This window comes from Mus pahari, chromosome 18 (assembly GCF_900095145.1).
Source record: "Mus pahari chromosome 18, PAHARI_EIJ_v1.1, whole genome shotgun sequence".
Taxonomy (NCBI): domain Eukaryota; kingdom Metazoa; phylum Chordata; class Mammalia; order Rodentia; family Muridae; genus Mus; species Mus pahari.
In genome coordinates, this window is record NC_034607.1 from 20,876,052 (window position 1) to 20,894,640 (window position 18,589).

General features: G+C 44.6%; 1 protein-coding gene and 1 pseudogene across 1 annotated transcript in view; both read left to right on the forward strand.

Annotated features, from left to right (window-relative positions):
* The first annotated feature begins 586 nt into the window (after positions 1-586).
* LOC110336057 lies at positions 587-2,331 on the forward strand (annotated as a pseudogene).
* An 11,300-nt stretch (positions 2,332-13,631) lies between these two features.
* The window catches only part of Rab5a (RAB5A, member RAS oncogene family), a 19,596-nt gene continuing 14,638 nt past the window's right edge, over positions 13,632-18,589 (forward strand). The window contains exons 1-2 of the mRNA XM_021218473.2: positions 13,632-14,049; positions 16,714-16,968. Of these exons, the coding sequence (XP_021074132.1) occupies positions 16,806-16,968 (163 nt within the window). The 5' untranslated portion in view covers positions 13,632-14,049; positions 16,714-16,805. The remainder of the gene's footprint in view (positions 14,050-16,713; positions 16,969-18,589) is intronic.

Here is an 18,589-nt window from a genome sequence, read left to right on the forward strand (position 1 = left end):
GTGTGTGTGTGTGTGTGTGTGTTTTCTGTGTAGCTCAGGCTGTCCTTGAATTCATTCCATGGACCAGACTGGCCTTGACCTCAGACATTTGCCTACCTCTGCCTCCCAAGTACTGGAATTAAAGGCATGCGCCACCATCACTGCTTCATACTGAGACAGGGTTTAACCAGCCCAGGCAAGTGAATTCAGTACATAGTTGAGAGGAGCCTTGAGCTCCAGCTCCTCCTTCCTACCTTAGCCCTCCAACTGCTGGGATTTCAGCTGTGACCCCACCCCCATTCCTGGTCCTTATTTCAGAACTTTCTAGATCGTCAGTATAAATGTTCACCCCCTCAGTTATTTAAATGACTTGATAGTCTGTAACTCACTTAGTATCTGCTTTTCTAAAGGCTCTTTTGCTCATTCATTCTACAAATACTCTTTGAGTCTCAACCTTTTTCAATACTGGGAATCAAGAGAATGTTATCACTATCATTGGATTTATGTTCTAGTTGGAATGGGAAACATGAAGTTATATCCAAATTCTTACCAATAGTTTTGAACATGACCAGCTAATGTTCTGCTTATGTGCACTGTATATCTACCCATGGAGACCAGACATCAAGTACCCTGCTCTATCACTATCCCACGCCCTGTAGACAGGGTCTCTCTGAACGTGAAACAAGGTTAGCAGCCAGGAAGCACTAGGACCTTGCTGTTTCTGCCTTCCTTGGTGCTGGGGTTGCAGGCAAATGTGCACAAAACCCTCAGCTTTTCACTTTTGGGTGCTGGTTTTAGAGCTCAAACGCTCATGCTTGCACGAGTTTTCTTATGGGCTGAGCCATCTCCTTCGCCTCCAGCTCAAATATTAAACCAGCCCTTCTTGTCATTGCTTTGTTTTCTGGCTTATAAAATTAAATGTCTAAATTATTTCCTTCAATGCTGTGATAAAATAGCTCACCCAAGCAACTTAAAGAAGGAAGTATTTATTTTTGCTCACAAATCCCGGGTATGATCATTGCAGAAAAAAAAAAAAAAAAAAATCAAGGCACAAGAGCCTGAAATAGCTGGCTGCATAGCCTCCACAGTCAGAAAGAAGAGAGTGTGGTATAGACAACTGTGTTTGCTGGAACCCTTTGGAAAGAGTTAGGAGGTGTGACTGGGTTCGAGGAGGTGTACGCTTCAGGGTAGGCTTTGAGGTTTCAAGCGATATAACACAGAACTGGAGACTCTTTTGGATAAACTCATCCAAACTTGTCAACATGTTGAAGTCAATGCATCCCGTCAAGAAGCCAAATTGACAGAAGAATGTGATCTCATTGAAAGTATTCAGCAAAGAAGACAAATTATTGGAAGATAAGTTAAAGAAGGCAAGGTGATGAGGCTCCTCAGATGAGCTCAGCAGATTGCAAACTGTACACTGTGCACTGAAAGGTCCGCATCATTCATCTCCCAAGCAGAACACTCACTGAAGAAGAATGACCACCATGCCCATTTTCTTTTCCTTTCTTTTTTTTATCTTTCTTTCTTTTTCTTTCTTCTTGTTTGGTGGGGGGTGTTGAGACAGGGTTTCCCCCTGGCTGTCCTGGAACTCACTCTGTAGAGCAGGCTGGCCTTGAACTCAGAAATCCGCCTGNCTCTGCCTCCCAAGTGCTGGGATTAAAGGCGTGTGCCACCACTGCCCAGCTCTGTGCCCATTTTCTACAGACAGCAAAGAATATCACTGAGGGAGTCTCCATGGCAACTGCATTCTCCCAGGTCCTAACTCCTGAAATCGACCTCGATGACACCTTTGACACTTTTGCCTTAGATTTTTCCCGGGAGAAGAAACTGCTAGAACATCTGGATTACCTAACAGCTCCCAGCCCTCCCACAGTTAGAGAAGAGCTCTGCACGGCTTCCTATGAGACCATCACCACCCACTGGACTTCAGAGGACGAGTTCAGTGTGGTCTCCTAGGAACTCCAGTACACCATATCTACTGGACAAGCCAATGTCGTTAGTCTGTGTAACTTGGCGGATAGCTGGGTGATTGTGCCCAACATCAAGAAGAACCACTACACTGTGCATGGCCTACAAAGTGGCACCAAGTACATCTTCATGGTCAAGGCCATCAACCAAGCAGGCAGCCACATCAGTGCGCCTGGGAAGTTGAAGACAAACAGTCAGCCATTTAAACTGGATCCCAAATCTGCTGGTCGAAATCTGAAGGTGTCCCATAACAACCTGACTGTTAAAAAGAGTCACACACCTGAACACTTCACTAGCCAAGGGAGCTATGGAGTAGCTGGAAATGAGTTCATTGAGAGTAGCCTTCATTGCTGGAAAGTGGTCATAAGTGGAAGCACATGATACACCATTGGCCTTGCATACAAATCGGCTCCAAATTATGACTTGGATTGGGAAGAATTCTGCTTCCTGAACCCTCTGCTGCTGCAACAATAACAGGGTGGTGAGACATAACAGCAAGGAGATCCCCATTAAGCCAGCATCCTGCTGGACTGCGATAATGGCTCAATAGCTTTTTACTTTGAACTCCATCCACCTCTACAACTTCGATGTAGTGCTTGTGCAGCCTGTGTGCCCCACCTTTACTGTGTGGAACAAGTGTTTGGTGATTATAACTGGTCTTCCCATCCCAGACCATTTGGACTGTACAGAACAGCTACATTGAGTACCTGGCCCCAGTGCAGCCCCAAGGAATTACAAAGCTTGAGGCCTCTGTTTAGAGGATTGAGAAAGTATGGCTTCAAGAATTTGATGAAGAAGTTACACAGACTAACGACATTGCCTTGTCCAGTAGATATGGTGTACTGGAGTTCCTAGGAGACCACACCCAATTTGTCCAGAAACCAGCTCAGATAAGGTTCCACATGGGAGATTTCCTTCCTTTTACTGTATTATGTATTAAGTAAGGCTTCAATAATTTCTTTAATCTTTAGTATTTAGAGGAAAGTCTACAGATTATTTATAAAAGTAGCATAATCTGGATTACATCTGTTAGGAATCACTAGGTTTTGTCCATTAAGAGGCCCATAAGTTTACTTACCAGCCTTTACCAGTTTCATTTCATCAGTCTATGGGCTTGCAAAAATCCTTTTATAGATTTGTGTGTTTTTTCACTTTCTTACATTCTATTACACACTGAGGCCATGGTAGGACTGTCACTTAGAATAACCGAATATACGGCTAAAGTAAAGGTCATTTTGAACTTAGTAAGGAAGTACGCAGGCTTCCTTACTCTGATTTAAGTTGAGATATTTTAACTGTGGTGTCAGAAACTTGTACTGGATCAAATAGAATGAAGAATAAGGAAGAAGGAAAGAATTAAATTTGGACCTCACGCTTAGCCATGACTGATGGGATGATTTGGTTATATATTCACCAACTTCTCCAGGGCTGAAGCTTTTTGACTAATATCTTGAGTGAAGTTACAATTAAATGCTGTCATTTGATTTCTACAAATGGTTTAAGAATTCATGCTGAGTTGGGTTTTATCAAAAGTAGAATTCTCTTTTATTGTATAAAACTGTTTTACCTTACCTCTTATCAGACATTTTTGGGCCTATGAAATTTTTTCACTGCATTTAATAAGTGCCCTATTTTTCCCTTCCACAAATCAAATTTTCTTTTCTTTCTGGAGCTACCAATTTGTAACATGGCCTGTTACAAATAGCAATCCCACTTTCAACCGATTTTGTTTTCTGGAACATGCCCTTGAACACTGTCCAAATATAAGTCACCAAAAAATACAGCATTTATGAGTAATGATAAGGCATATTACGCAAAGTACTAGTCACTAGTGAACATGTCTATAAAGTTACAGACTTTTAGTAAGCACATTTTGAAGATGTAGACATATCCTGGTATAGTTTATCATCGAGTTGTAAGAAAAAAATCTAATTTTCTGTTCTTACAGAGGAATCTGCCAATAGAACCTACTAATAAAATTGCAGATAGAATTCTTTTCATACTGACCCGAAAAAAAAAAACTTTATAATCATAAAGAAATGAAGGGGGGCTGGTGAGATGGCTCAGCTGGTAAGAGCACCTGACTGCTCTTCCAAAGGTCCTGAGTTCAAATCCCAGCAACCACATGGTGGCTCACAACCATCCACAACGAGATTTGACTCCCTCTTCTGGTGTGTCTGAAGACAACTACAGTGTACTTACATATAATAAATAAATAAATCTTTAAAAAAAAAAAAAGAAAAAAAGAAATGAAGGGTAAGGAAAAGCTAATTATAAAATGTGGCAGATTTAGAATCATTATAAAAACTAAATCTCTGTAGTAAGTGTCTCCTTATGTAGATTAAGATAGTTAAGTCCAATAGAAGTTTCCTAGAATGCTGTCTAAGGAACTGGTATAGTGCCTGAGGTAGACCAGTAATTATGGACAGCATCACTGTTCCAGGTAGAAAGCAAAGAGAGCAAAAATGTCAACATGAGAACACAGGTACGTACTCAAAGAAGAGATGAGATGTGTAGTAAGAACACAAAGCGAATCTGGGGGGACGGAAGCTATCTGGATAGAATAAAAGAGGGTCAGTATATTAGTCGGGGTTCTTTAAACTCACAGAACTTAGGGTATGACTCTATATATTAAGGGAATTTATTGTGATGACTGTAGTCCAACTGACCCAACAATGGGCAGCTGTGAATGGGAAGTCCAAGAATCTAGTATTTTCTCAGTCCCATGAGGCTCTTTCCGGTTCCCCTCTTCGGTATTGAATCCTGAAGAAATAGGTTCCAACAGATGTGCTGGCAAGTCAGTACAAGCACACAAAGAAGAAAGTGCCTTCCTTCCTCCGTTGTCCTTACATAGGCCAGCAGAAGTCCCAGATTAAAAGTGTGTACCACCACACCTGGATTTGGAACCACACCACACTTGGTCTGTCCCAGGCTGGCCTTGAACTCAGAGATCTGCTTGCATTTGTCTCCTGGGATTAAAGGAATGTACTACCTTGCCTGGGCCTAAGCTTTTCATGGCCACTAGGCCTCAAGATCTGGATCACAGATGTGCCTTCCATATCTGGATTGTAGTTCATTCCAGATGTAGTTAAATTGCCAACCAGGAATAGCCACCACAAGGGAGTAATGCCACTTGTCACCAAGCCTGATGACAAGGACCCACAAAGCAGAAGGAGAGAATCAACTCCTGCAGGTTGTCATCTAATCTCCACACATGCAGCCATGGCATGCATGTTTTAAACACGGACACTAAATTAACTTACAACTTTCTAAAGAACTAGAATAAAGGAAATGCAAGGTGAAATCAGAGTTTAAGGATTGGCTCCATTAGCAAGAAATAAGATACTGCCAAACATTTTTGGGTCAGAGCATGACTGGCGAATGTGTAAGGAATGGGCTTAAAAGTCACACACACACACACACACACACACACACACACACACACACACACCCATGTTAATTCCAGTTCATCTGAACACTACCATAGACCACACATTGGGATTAAACTAAGTCTGGAAATTACATACATATTAATGATAAAAATGGATAATAGTTTATGAGGGAAAGAAAAGAGGGTTGAAAAAGATGCTGCAGGGCTGGCAAGAAGGCTCAGCGGGTAAGAGCACTGACTGCTCTTCCGAAGGTCCTGAGTTCAAATCCCAGCAACCACATGGTGGTTCACAACCACCTATAATGAGATCTGACACCCTCTTCTGGTGCATCTGAAGACAGCTACAGTGCACTTATGTATAATAATAAAGAAATCTTTGAGCTGGAGTGAGCAGGGACTGAGTGAGCCCAGTTGACCAGAGCGAGCAGAGGTCCTAAATTCAATTCCCAACAACCACATGAAGGCTCACCACCATCTGTACAGCTACAGTGGACTCATATATACATAAAATAATAGATAAATCTTTTTTAAAAAAGAAAAAGATGGGCTGGTGAGATGGCTCAGTGGGTAAGAGCACCCGACTGCTCTTCCGAAGGTCCGGAGTTCAAATCCCAGCAACCACATGGTGGCTCANAACCATCNNTAACAAGATCTGATGCCCTCTTCTGGAGTGTCTGAAGACAGCTACAGTGTACTTACATATAATAAATAAATAAATCTTTTTAAAAATATAATAAATAAATAAATCTTTTTTTTTTAAGATTTATTTATTTATTATATGTAAGTACACTGTAGCTGTCTTCAGACACTCCAGAAGAGGGCGTCAGATCTTGTTAGGGATGGTTATGAGTCACCATGTGGTTGCTGGGATTTGAACTCTGGACCTTCAGAAGAGCAGTCGGGTGCTCTTACCCACTGAGCAATCTCACCAGCCCTAAATAAATAAATCTAAAAAAAAAAAAAAAGAAGAAGAAGAAGAAGAAGAAAAAGAAAAAGATGCTGCAGCTGCAGTAAGTGCCAAGACTAGATGACTGCTAATGTGTCACTGAGTGGAAGCAAGTTTAGAAAATAGGTTTGTGTTTGTGACATGCTGTTGACGTGACAAAGCTGTTGTGACATATCTATCCTGTTTCCTGATTCCTCCCGTGGTTGTTACAAGCTATTAACATGACCAGTATACCAGAACAAGCCCTTAGGGATAAACTGCCACAAGTATTTATATATGACACATTCTGCCCTTTTAGTAAGTAGGGAGTTGATCTGAAAGACTGGCTATTCAAGGGTTCAAATCATCTGCATTGCGCAACATGGAATGAGCAACCACAGGCTAGCTCTGCCCAGGTCCACGTCAAAGAAACAGGGTTTTCCAGAGATGACAGAGATGTTTCGCAAATGAACTCATAGCTGCTATGGCCGAACACGCAACACCTGCAACAAGATCAATCCAGCCAGAAGTCCAGCATGACTGGAGGACAGACTCATGAAGGTCTCATCATTGCTAAGGAGCTACTGTAAAAATCACAGCTGCAAAAGAAACAGTCAGTTCCTTCCGATGGATCTTTCCATAGGTTACTCATAGTCTAGTATATAGTCATAAGCCCTTACATACTTGCAGCACGAAGTAGACTCACAGGGCTGGAAACGTGGTTCAATGTTTAAGAGGATTTGTTCTTGCAGAGCACTGGAGTCCAATTCCCAGCACCTACATGTTGGGTCACATTTGTCCATAACTCCTGAATAAAAATAGGACATTACTGCTCCAAGGGATGGTTGAGAAGGTTTTTACTGTAAACATGAGACAGAGGGCAGCTGAGGGCATCTGGTTGAATCCAGTAGGGGGAGAATGGTGAACTAAACACGACTGGTAGACTGAACTGGACCCTGAGAGGAGAGACGGGGCAGAGGGAGAGTTTTGTGTTTAATGAGACAGTGGCCGTGGTGAGATTGAAGGGAGCACCTGGGCAGGCTCATGTCGAGTCCTTCCCTCTGAAGAATAAGGCTGTGAGACAGATTTAGTATAAAAGAAAGTTGATTGGCAAGAAGGGAAGGGGGAGAGGGAAGAGAGAGAGAGAGGGAGGGAGAAGGAGAGGCAGGCTGGGGACATGTCCTGGTGCCTGGTAACTGTTGGGTAGAGCCTAGAGGAAATAAGAGAAAAAGAGAGACAGAAAGAGAGAGGGAGGAGGAGGAGGAGGAGAAAAGGGAAGCCAACCAAAAGCCAAGAGCAGAGGACCAAGAATGGCAGGGTTATATAGGAATCAGAAGCTAGGGGGAGCTGAGCATTGGCGGCATAGGCCTTTAATTCCAGCACTTGGGAGACAGAGAAAGGTGGATCTCTGTGAGTTCAAGGTCAGCCTGGCCTACAGAGCAGGTTCCAGGACAGTGAGGACTACACAGAGAAACCCTGTCTTGGGGGGGGGGGGGAAGCTGGGAAAAGAAGCAAAGCAGGCTAGATGGATTTAGGGTGTGGCCAGGTGTGAGGAGAACTGAGAGGAGCCACTGGTACTGCGGGGGACTGGAGGTCAGGCTGATGCTTTGGGATGCTAATAGACACCACAGTAGTCATTTGTCCTACGTTTCCTTGGGACCAGACATTTGTTGATAAGGTGAACTCTCTTCTGTTTTTTAGATGAAATTAGGGCATTATTGTCAGGGGTTCAGAAAGGCTGGAGTGCGGGTTAAAGGCTGTGCATCTAGTTTACATCTGCTTTCAGCCAGTCCGGGACTCACTGGTTTCTGATTTGGAGCACATTACAATCTTCAGTGGATTGGAAATCTGCTGGGAGAGATATAGACTAGTGACTGAAAGTAAAGTCAAGGTGCTGCTTAGGGGACAATCTTTATCTTGGGTGTACACTTCAAACTTCCAGACCTATAGACCTGGTAGTTGGGGATATAGAAATATTCCCAAGACTAGGAGAAGCAGACAGAGGGAAAGAGGGAGGGACAGAGGGAGAAAGCAGAGTGTATGTGGTGGTTGGCACAGGACACGTGACACTCACCCTCAGGAATAGGTAGTAGGTGAAAAGCTGTTGTTTAACAGGAATATTTATCTGGAGTGTGTTTGACCAGTGACAAATGGATCCAACTCTTGACTCCCTAAAGCTTACAAGAATTTTTTTTAGTTTATGAAAAGAGATAAAATTTTAGATATACTTTCCTTCCTCCAGCTTCTGGTTCCTGGATAGCCCTGCCATTTTGGTCATGTGCTCTCTGGCCTCTCTCTCCCCTCTTCCTCCCACTCATTTCCCCACTGTGGCTCAGTCCAGTCTGCTGGCCATGTCCAGTCTACTTCTTTCTCTCTGTGCTCTCAACTCTTGCAGCTGCTCCTGACTGTAATTTCATTCATATTGACGATGAAAACCTTCTCAACCAGACCTTGGAGTGGTCATGTATTCACTTTGTTCAGAGTCATTTATGCTTCATTGTCTTCTTTAGAGACCTTAGAGTTGAGTTTCAGATCCTGGGACAAGGGACTGGGGTACATAGCTTACATACCAAAGCAGACCTGGCCTCCAGGTTCTCCCAACATCCCTCAGGCCCTACCTGACATACCCTGCCCCAACCCTGAACTTTCCAGCTCAAGGGCTGGGTTGACTTTCTCCCCAGAGGCTCTTCCCTATATATAATCCAGACATTTTGGTCTCTTCTCTATCCTTTTTTGAGACAGGGTTTCTCTGTGTAGCCCTGGCTGTCCTGGAACTCACGCTCTGTAGACCAGGCTGGCCTTGAACTCAGAAATCTGCCTGCCTCTGCCTCCTGAGTGCTGGGATTAAAGGCGTGGGCCACCACTGCCTGGCCACAAGTTTTTTTCTTATAGACTTCTTTTAAAACTATATTCATTGGGCTTACAGATCCTAGGATAAATAGTTTACACAATGGTTTTAAGAAATTTCTTGAGAGCAGAGAATGAAGAAATGGTAGAGATAAAAACTTGTCAAGAGTAGAAAGTAGAAAAGCTCAGAGATAAGAACTTTTTGGAAGTAAAGCCAATAAAGTTTAGCTATAAGAGATCTGGGTGTCATTTGTGCAATGGCAGAAGTTATTATAGTATGACAGAATTTGGGACTCAAGTGTGCCATTTTTGGCCACTGAGCAAGCTGTGCTAAGGCCAAACTGTTTTCAGTAATACAGCAAGGCTTTCATGAAATTTCTCAGTCTGAGGAGGAAACTGAGTCTGGAAAGGAAAGGAGAAAGGGTCACGACTAAACTCTGCCCAACAGAGGGTTCCAGTAAGCTGCGAGAGGGAGCTGATCGACAACAGGGTCACCATAAGGGACAGGGCTGCAAGCAGGAGCTTTTCCAGAGGGTGGATTTCAGTATCATTCAGGTCCAGGAGGCCATAGAGAAGCTGCAGAACTTCTGGGAGGGTGCTAAGGGACAGGAAAGACAGGGTCACAGACAGAAACTCTGCCAGAGGGAAAGTTCTAATATTTTAGAGGCCCCGAGGGGTATAGGGAAATGGTGGGACTCACCAGGCAGTTCCTGGGGGAAATGAGGAGAACAGGGTGACAATATGTAGGCCCAGGAAGGTATAAGGAGAGAGAAAGAGAGCGAGCAGCTCTGATGGGGAGGAGGTAAGGAAGGCGTCACAAGCAGGACCTCCACTAGGAGTAGGCTCTGGAGAACAGAGAGAAACTACTGACTTCAGCTCCTAGGGGAAGCAGGGGAGCTTCAGGAAGGAACTGAGAACAAAGGGAACAGAGGAAGGGAAGTGGTGTGGTGACAAGAATTTCAATCAGGCACATCAACAAGTGGACCCAGAGAGCTGTCAGAGAGAAAAGTTCCAAATCACAGAGAAATGTCACTTTCCACATGATAGAGGTCCAATCGGGCAAGAGGAGCTTTCTGGCACATGGGTGTATCTTTTGTAGTAGTCCAACAGAGACAAAGCAGGCAGCTCCAGAGTGACACACAGTAGAGGGGGAGAGTCAAGTGGTTAGAACAGAAGAGAAAACAGCTAAAGAAGTGGATGGACTGGGAGAGGCTTTTGGGGGAAAGGGAGCGTTCCAATGGAGGCAGAAAAGTAAGTGGCTTAGTAGAGAGATGCCCAGGTGACAGATGCCCAACAAAGCAGAGCAGGTTCCAGGGACCAGAGAGACTAAGAAAACCTTTACCAAGTAGGTGTGGAGAGGAGGGACAAAGGGTTGGAGCAGGGGGAGTGAAGAAGTAGCTGAGGAAGTGGACTCTAGAATTTAGAGTCAGATATGGTGAGTAGCAGAAGCCAGAAGAAACAAATAATCTAATACCTCAGGAGACTCAAGTCAGCAGCTTGGTTTGATTAGGAGAGGCTGAGCCCCTTGGGGGTAGAGAGTGTTATATATGTCCCTCCTGATGACTGAAATGAAGACACAACATTTCCAAAGTGTGATTGTGAAGAGTATGGCCAGGGACATCCAAAAGAGTCCAGAGCAGGGAGAGAAAGTAGTGGACTAAACATGGCCAATAGACTTAACTGAACCATGAGAGGAGAGAGAGGGAGAGAGGGAGAGAGAGGAAGAGGAGAGAGAGTAAAGAGGAGAGAGAGCAAGAAGATCAAGAACCAAGAGCAGAAAACCAAGAGAGTTATGGCTGCAATGGCAGGATTATATAGAAATCGAAGACTAAGGGAAGAAAAGCAAAGCTTTCTCCACAGGATGGAGAGGTTTAGGGTAGAAGGCAGGGTAAGAAAAGCTGAGAGGAGCCACAGGTACTGAGTGAGCCTGAAGGGCCAGTCTGACACTGTGGGATGCTAATGAGCACCACAGTTAGCCATTTGTCCTACGTTTCTTTGGGACTTGTTAACTCCAGTTCTAAGTATTCTACACCTGTTGCAGAATATTTGATTATACTGAGAACCCCGAGATTCTGTTGTTTACTGGATAAACCTGTGTCTAGTTGTGGTATGGTTCACCCTTACCATACACAACTTTAATCCCTCTGGCTAGAATACAGACATGCCCTTAGTATACACCTTTAATCCCAAGCGATGAAAATAAAATTAGTTTGTAGAAGGAAGCACGCTTTTGAAAGCGATATCTAACTGAATGGCAGACAAAGTGACAAATCAGAGAAAGATTGAACAGGACAGGATATGTTCAACTCTCATGCGGAAAAGAAAGAAGTTACTTGAGAGGGGCAGTGCAGAGAGAAAGGAGGCAGTTTTACTGGGAAAGTTTTAGAAAGATTGAAGAGAGAGAGGGCAAGCTAGACACAGGTAAGACAGAACCCACCAGAAAATGAGGAGCCAGAAGATTAGAACATATCGCCTGAATTAGTTTGAGGTCAAGCAGAGCAAAAAGTCAAAGGCCGAGAGAGAAGCCAGGTTGACTTAGCTTGAAGAGGAGTTTGAGCCAGAACCTCGGAGACTGAAGACGTTCTAGGCCTAGATTACATTGTGCAGAGGCTAGAAGCTTCCAGGACCAGTCCTAGATTAGCAGACTGTGGCAGAATGCAGAGACAGCAATTACTTCAGGTAAATAAAAGATACTTCTACCTAAGAGGGCGGGACACCCTCTTCTGAGAGCCACATGGTATAGAGACATCTATTCAAGAAAACATTCATAAACATAAAATCAAATTTAAAAAATGATTTTTAAAAAAGCGTACTTGGAGGAAAAGTCATGGTGGAATACGAGAGTATTTGGGGGAAAAGGAAATTGGAAGGGTGGGTTTGATCAAAACATTCATGTCCATGTGGTGTGTGTATAAAGGAGGTTTGTAGTGCCAGATGCATAAACTGAGGACATGATTACTCAAAGGTATGTTTGAAGGAAGGTTTTTGTTTAGGTATGAGGGAGAGTACAGCCAGAGGCATCTGGAAAAATCCAGAGCTGGGAGAGAACATCGTAGACTGGACATGGCCATGGGGTGGGGTGGGGTAGTGAGACAGGAAGACGAAGAAGAGTGTGGGCAAAGGTGGCCACGAGAGAGGGGAGCAGGAAGGAGAGAGAGAGAATGGGCCAAATAGTAGGGCTCTATGGGAATGAGAAACTAGAAGAGCTCATGACTTGGAGAAGTTTAGGGTAGGAGGTGGGGTGAGAAGAACTGAGAAGAGCCACAGGTACTGAGCAAGGCAGAAGGCCAGCCATGTGTTTTAGTATGCTAATAGGCACCTCAAATCCTTTCTGTCAGAGATGAGGAATGACTCTTTTAGTAGAGAGAAACCGGTGCCAGAATTTAGGGGAGTGGAGTATTTGGACCTGACTGTGAAGATCAAGCACGTCTTAAATAGGTGTGCTGTGGGCAGCCATAAACATCTTGGGCTGCTGCTGTTCATTGGAATCTTAAGAACCAGTGTCCTGGAGCCAGCTGCAGGCTAGACTATATCTAACCTGCGATCGTGGCCAAATTATTTGCCTCCCTCATTCATTCCACAAACATGACAGGACTCCTGGCTGATCAACTGTGCATATCAATAGGTGTGTGTGTGTGTGTGTGTGTGTGTGTGTGTGTGTGTGTGTGATCCTATTTTCAGCTGTACGTTTCAGAAGACTCCAAAGTGTTTACTACTTAATTCAACGGGGAATTCCAAATAAACGCTATTAGGGTTTCCTCCTTTACCACTCAAAAAAAAAAAAAAAAAAAAACCCACAGATAAGCTCTCAATAAAAGCAAGTTATTCTTTTGAGGTTTGCTGTCTAAAGGCAGCTTTTGAATTTAGGGGCCTTAATTCTCTCCGAGATCACAGACACGCCCATTCTCGGAAGGGCAGGGCATTTCCAGGGCTACACAAGCCCTCGCTCGCCTAAACCCCTTCTTTACTGAGCTACTGAAGTGGTGTGAGAGGCCTCTGTGAGTGAAGCCTCAGAGCGAGAACCGCCGCAATGGGAAGACAAGCCAGGCTGACCATGGCGGTGGGGACCCTGTCAGCTCCGAGGAGACCCAGAAGACGCAGGTCTGGCCTACGCCCCTCGGGTTCCTCACCCGCCGGCTGCGAGCGCCGCCGCCCAGAGAACAATGGTGGGGTACTGAGAGGGTGGAGCCCCGAGGGCCGGTAGAGGAAGGCAGGCCGAGGAAGTGAGTCGGTCTGGCCCCAGGGAACCGGCGGAGACACGTGACGACGCATCCCCACGCCCCCCTGCTTCATTCCTGCTGCTCCTGCCTCGCCTTGCAGCCGGAGCCCAAAGCTGTCGGTTCGGATCAAGGTGGCGTTGGAGAGGGCGGGACTATTCTCCCTTAGATCACGTGGGGGGTCACGTGGCCCCGACCCCGCCCCCCCGAGGAAGCCGCTGCCCGCCTCCTGGGAGGGGCAGCCGCGGACGTGACGTCACGGCGTTCTTCGCTGCGTGCGGCTACGTGGCGGAGCCGGCGGAAGCAGTTCCGGCGCTGGAGCCCGAGTGTTTGTGTTTTGGTTCGTGAGGAGCCGGGGCGGTCTGAGGGGAGGAGACCGAGGGAGGAGGAGGAGGAGGAGGGCGACGGCGACGACGACGACGACGACGACGACGACGACGACGACGACGACGACAAGGAAGAAGTCCTCGGGACTCGAGCGCGGCGACTCTGGAGGAGGAGGAGGAGGAGGAGGAGAAAGGAAGGCGGAACGGAGAGGCGGAGACGCAGCCCGGCAGGGGCGGCAGGGCGGGCGGCGCTCGGAGTCCCGCGCCGGCCAGAGTGAGAAGAAGGAGCGAGCAGGCGACGCCTCCGCTGCAGCTCCGGCGCATCAGATCTCCGGGCCGGGCCGGGCCGGGTCGGGCCGTGCGTGGCTTCGCTGCCGAGAGACGCGGCCCCAGGTAAGCCGCGATCGGGGCGGGTCCCCGTGGTCCCGGGCCGGGCCTGGGGCCTCCAAGGCGCCGCGGGCCCTCGGCGCTAGTGACTCATTCTTCTAGCAGCTTCGGAGCCTGGGACATGGGGGAATCCGCTGAGGGAGCGGCGGGTGGCACCCTCTTCCCTTCACAAGATGGCGCCGTGGGAAGAGCCTGGGGCCCTGGCGGTCTCCAGCCCGGTCCTTGGGGCTCTGTCCCGGCCGGCCGGCCGAGCCCGATCGCATCCGGGGTGACGGGGGTGGTTTGGGAGCGCGCCCACCAGGCCCCGCGGAGCTCCTGGCCCCGGCATCCCGGTTTAGATTGCTCGGCTTCTTCCAGACAGGAACCCAGGCCTCCAGCAGGTGGGGACTGGGGAGCTCCGCCTCCCTCTGACCGGCTTGGCCGGGCTGTGCGAGTGGTGGGATCCTCTGGTCCCTTCCGTGGGAGGTGGGAAGCCCGGGCCGGGAGGCTAAGTGCGTGCGAGCAGGTTAACTAACGTCCTAACACCTCCAGAAATTTAAAGCTTTGACTGTCACACTTGGCATGTTAGTTTTTGCCTTGCCGAAAATGGATTTAACGTTCTGAATCAGTTGCCTTGCACGTAACTAATTTTTTTTAAAAAACAAAACAAAACAAAAAAAAACCTGTTACATCTTTCAGAATATTGAGGTCTGCCCATAATTGTTCTTAATGTAAAATTTGAACCCGTAAGATTGTGAACAAAGTAGGTGGCACGACAGTGCCTGGCACAATTTAAATCAAATTTAAGTCAAATTTTTAATCAAAGACTTCCTAACTGTATAATCTTTAGTAATTATTTTAAAGATTGGAGATGAATATTAATGCAAAAGTTTTCTTTAGCGGGATAAAAAGTGCACGTAATAAGTACAGAACCCCTGAGCACTGAGCAGTAGCTCCACTGAAGCACCGCCAGCCCTTGCACTTCATATTAATACCATGTCCAATCTGTGTATAATTTGGCTTATTTCCGTTTGAGGTCTTTGAAAGTAAAGATTTAATAGTTTTGCACTTTAAAAGACATTGACTATGAAGGCACGCACCTGTCATCCCAGCACTCTGGAAGCTGAGGTAGGATCAGAGGGGTCCAGGCCATCCTAACCCATCCTGTGCTTGCCTAGGCTACAAGTCCCTGTCCCCCAAAAATGTGATGGGGATGTGGGGCAGGAAACAGTTTTTAAAAACTAAGTTTGCATTTTCTATGAGAATTGATGTTTTCCCTGAGAGTTCCCAGTTCTACCAAAATTAGATGTCCAGGTGTACATCTTAAGAGCCTGAAGAAGCCATTCAGTGTTACTTTGTGACACCCTGTCTAAACAGGAGGGGAGAGGACTGTCACTCAGACCAGCTTTTTCCAAATACATTGCAAAACAGAAAATCATATATATATATTGTTAGCCCCAAAGCTATCCCCCAAATTTCTGTAAGTAAATAAGTCACTCCTAATCATACCAAATAGAGAAATCCTTATCAGCTAGGTACACGGTCACAGGAATGGAAGTCTTCAGATAGTAAACTCTAGACTTGTTCTAGAAGCTTTCCATTCACTAGCATAATTTCCTTCAAAATAACTAAGTATTGTGACATTAGAAGGTAATTTTTCTTTTCTGTCTGTCTTTCTATTCTTTCTTCCTCTCAAGATTTTGGTTTTAGTTTTAGTTTTAGTTTATATGTCTATGGGTATGTGCTTATGAATGCTTGGCCCAAAAAGGCCTGAGGAGGGAGGATGTCAGATTGCCCGAAGCTAGTGTTATGGATGGTTGTGAATCACCCTATAAATGGAACCCTAGTCACTTAGAATTGAAGTGCTCCTACTACGCTATCTCTCCAGGACCTAGAATCTGAATTCTTGATTGATTTCTCAGATTGCTTTGTCACAGTTAATGTGTGATCTCAGTAAAGTTACTTAACCTTTCAGTGCCTGTTTCCTTGTTTATAAGAATTATAATAGTGCTTGTACTATTGCCTGGCTATATTAAGTATGTAGAATACTAACTCATCAAGTCTCTGTTAGTTTGTTTTGGACCTAGAGCTCGCTGTTTGCTGGGTGAACACGTCCCCAGCTCCAAAGTCGAGTTGTTGAAGGTTAGTTGCTGTTTAGTTTTGGAATCAGGTCTTAACTTGTCCATGGCTTTGAGTCCTGCCTCAGCCTTCCCAAGTTTGGCACTGCTGTTGCCACCACACCCTACTGAAAGCTTACCTCTTTTTTTCCTTTGTCTTGGTTAATATATTGAGAGGTGGGTAATGGGTGACATTTTCATTTATGTCATTAAATTTTGTTCTTCCTTGCGTGTGGCCCCCACTGCTCTTCATTCTCTTCCTCTCTTACCCCTTTCTTCTGCAGATTATCTTACCTTCTGCTTTCATGATAACACATATTCCATTACTTTCTCTTCTTCCAAGCATTTTTTTTCCTCTTCCTTTAGATTTCTCACAATCTTTTTGAAGGTTAACTTCAGTGATTTTAGGTTCAAATTGTGTGTCATTATTTCTCTTGAAAGGTGACAAAACTAAATGATACTGGCTGTCTATAGTTAGTTGGTTATTACAATACAGTGAGTAAGCTTACTAAAAGTGACTACTGATTTACTTAGTTTTGATTTATTTAGTTAGTTATTATTTATGTCTCCACAGGTAATTTCTCCAGAAAGAAAACAAAATTGATGCCTTGCATCCTGGAAGTTCATTTAGGAATCTGAAATTAGGGACTTCTTTAAAATTTGGACATGGCTAATCGAGGAGCAACAAGACCAAACGGGCCAAATACTGGAAATAAAATATGCCAGTTCAAACTGGTCCTTCTAGGAGAATCTGCTGTTGGCAAATCAAGCCTGGTTCTTCGCTTTGTGAAAGGCCAATTTCATGAATTTCAAGAGAGTACCATTGGGGGTGAGATTCTTCTTACTTTCTTTTTAATCATTTAACTGAATCATACATTAATATTCTAAATGTGATTTTGAATAACTAAATTGATCATGCAGGGAAGAAAAAAGTTTTAGGAGACCTCAAACTTTAGAATATACATTATTTTGGTGTTTTGTTTCAACAGTGTTATACCGTAAACTATTCTGAAATTCCTGTGGATTTCTCACTGGCGTGCCTCTACTTCCTAATTATTCTGATTACAGATGTAATCCAGCCCAGCATGGTTTTTTTTGTGTGTGTGTGCAAACAATATATAATGATAGGAAAAACAAACTACAAAATTTGAAACCTCTTGTTTGATTTAGATAGGAAAGTCTTCCTTTTAAGACAAGGTCTTGCCCTATATCCCTTGTTTACTATGAACTCTTGGCATTCCTTGGCCTACCAAGTATGGGGTTACAGATTTAGTTACCATACATGGCTTATTTTATTTTTGAGTCAGAGTGTCAAACCTAGCAGAGCTTTATTTTGTAGGTTTTTGGGAGAGTGGGATATGAGTGGGACAGTCATAAGATAGGATTTATACAGCCTAGGCCAGCTTGGAACTGAAGCTAGGTAGTTATGGATGACCTTGACTATTGGTCTTCTACCTCCCAAGCGTTGAGATTACAGGCGGGCCACCACAGCCCGGGTTTGTGGTGCTAGGGATGAAGCCTGGGGTTTCATGCATGCTAGGAAAGCACACCTAAGGTATGTCTCTAGGCCTCAGCAATTCTTAACACAACATTTTTATCTTTAATCTTCCAGTGCGTACTACTTTGATTAAATTAGGGAAGTCACATCTTAATTTTTCTCTTAAAAGGAAATCTCTAGATACAGAATAAATTGTCAGCTAAACAGATACAAGTGTAATTGTTTCTGAGTAATTTTTAGCATTGTTAATGTTATATAATAATGTTTTGGATGATACCTGATTAGTATTTGATTTAAATTTTTGATTAAGTAGGGGCTGGAGAGATGGCTAAACAGTTAGCATTGGTTGCTCTTCCAGAAGAAAGAACATTAGGCCCAGACTTTATTTAGACCAGTGGTTCTCAACCTGTGGGTCAAGACCTCTTTGGGAGGTCAAATGACCCTTTCACAGAGGTTGCACATATCAAATATCTATATATCAGATATGTACATTATGATTCATAACAGTAGCAAAATTATAGCTATAAAGTAGCACTAGGGTCATTTTATGGTTTGGGGGTCACCACAGCATGAGAAACTGGTCACAGCATTAAAACAACTTTCTGGGGCTGACTCTCCTTCCACGGTGTTTTCAGAGCTCAAACTCAGGTCATCAGGTGCTTTTTTTTTTTTTTTGGTTTTTCAAGACAGGGTTTCTCTTTATAGAACCCTGGCTGTCCTGGAACTCACTTTGTAGACCAGGCTGGCCTCGAACTCAGAAATCCGCCTGCCTCTGCCTCCCGAGTGCTGGGATTGCAGGTGCTTTTTTTAACCCACTGAGCCATTTGCCTGCCCTAAAATTATTTTTCATTTATAGATAACACATGATAGTTTGATTCAATTGTCAAACAGTATATACATGTATCAAACTATCTTATGTTGAAGTATGTATATATATATATATTTTTTTTTT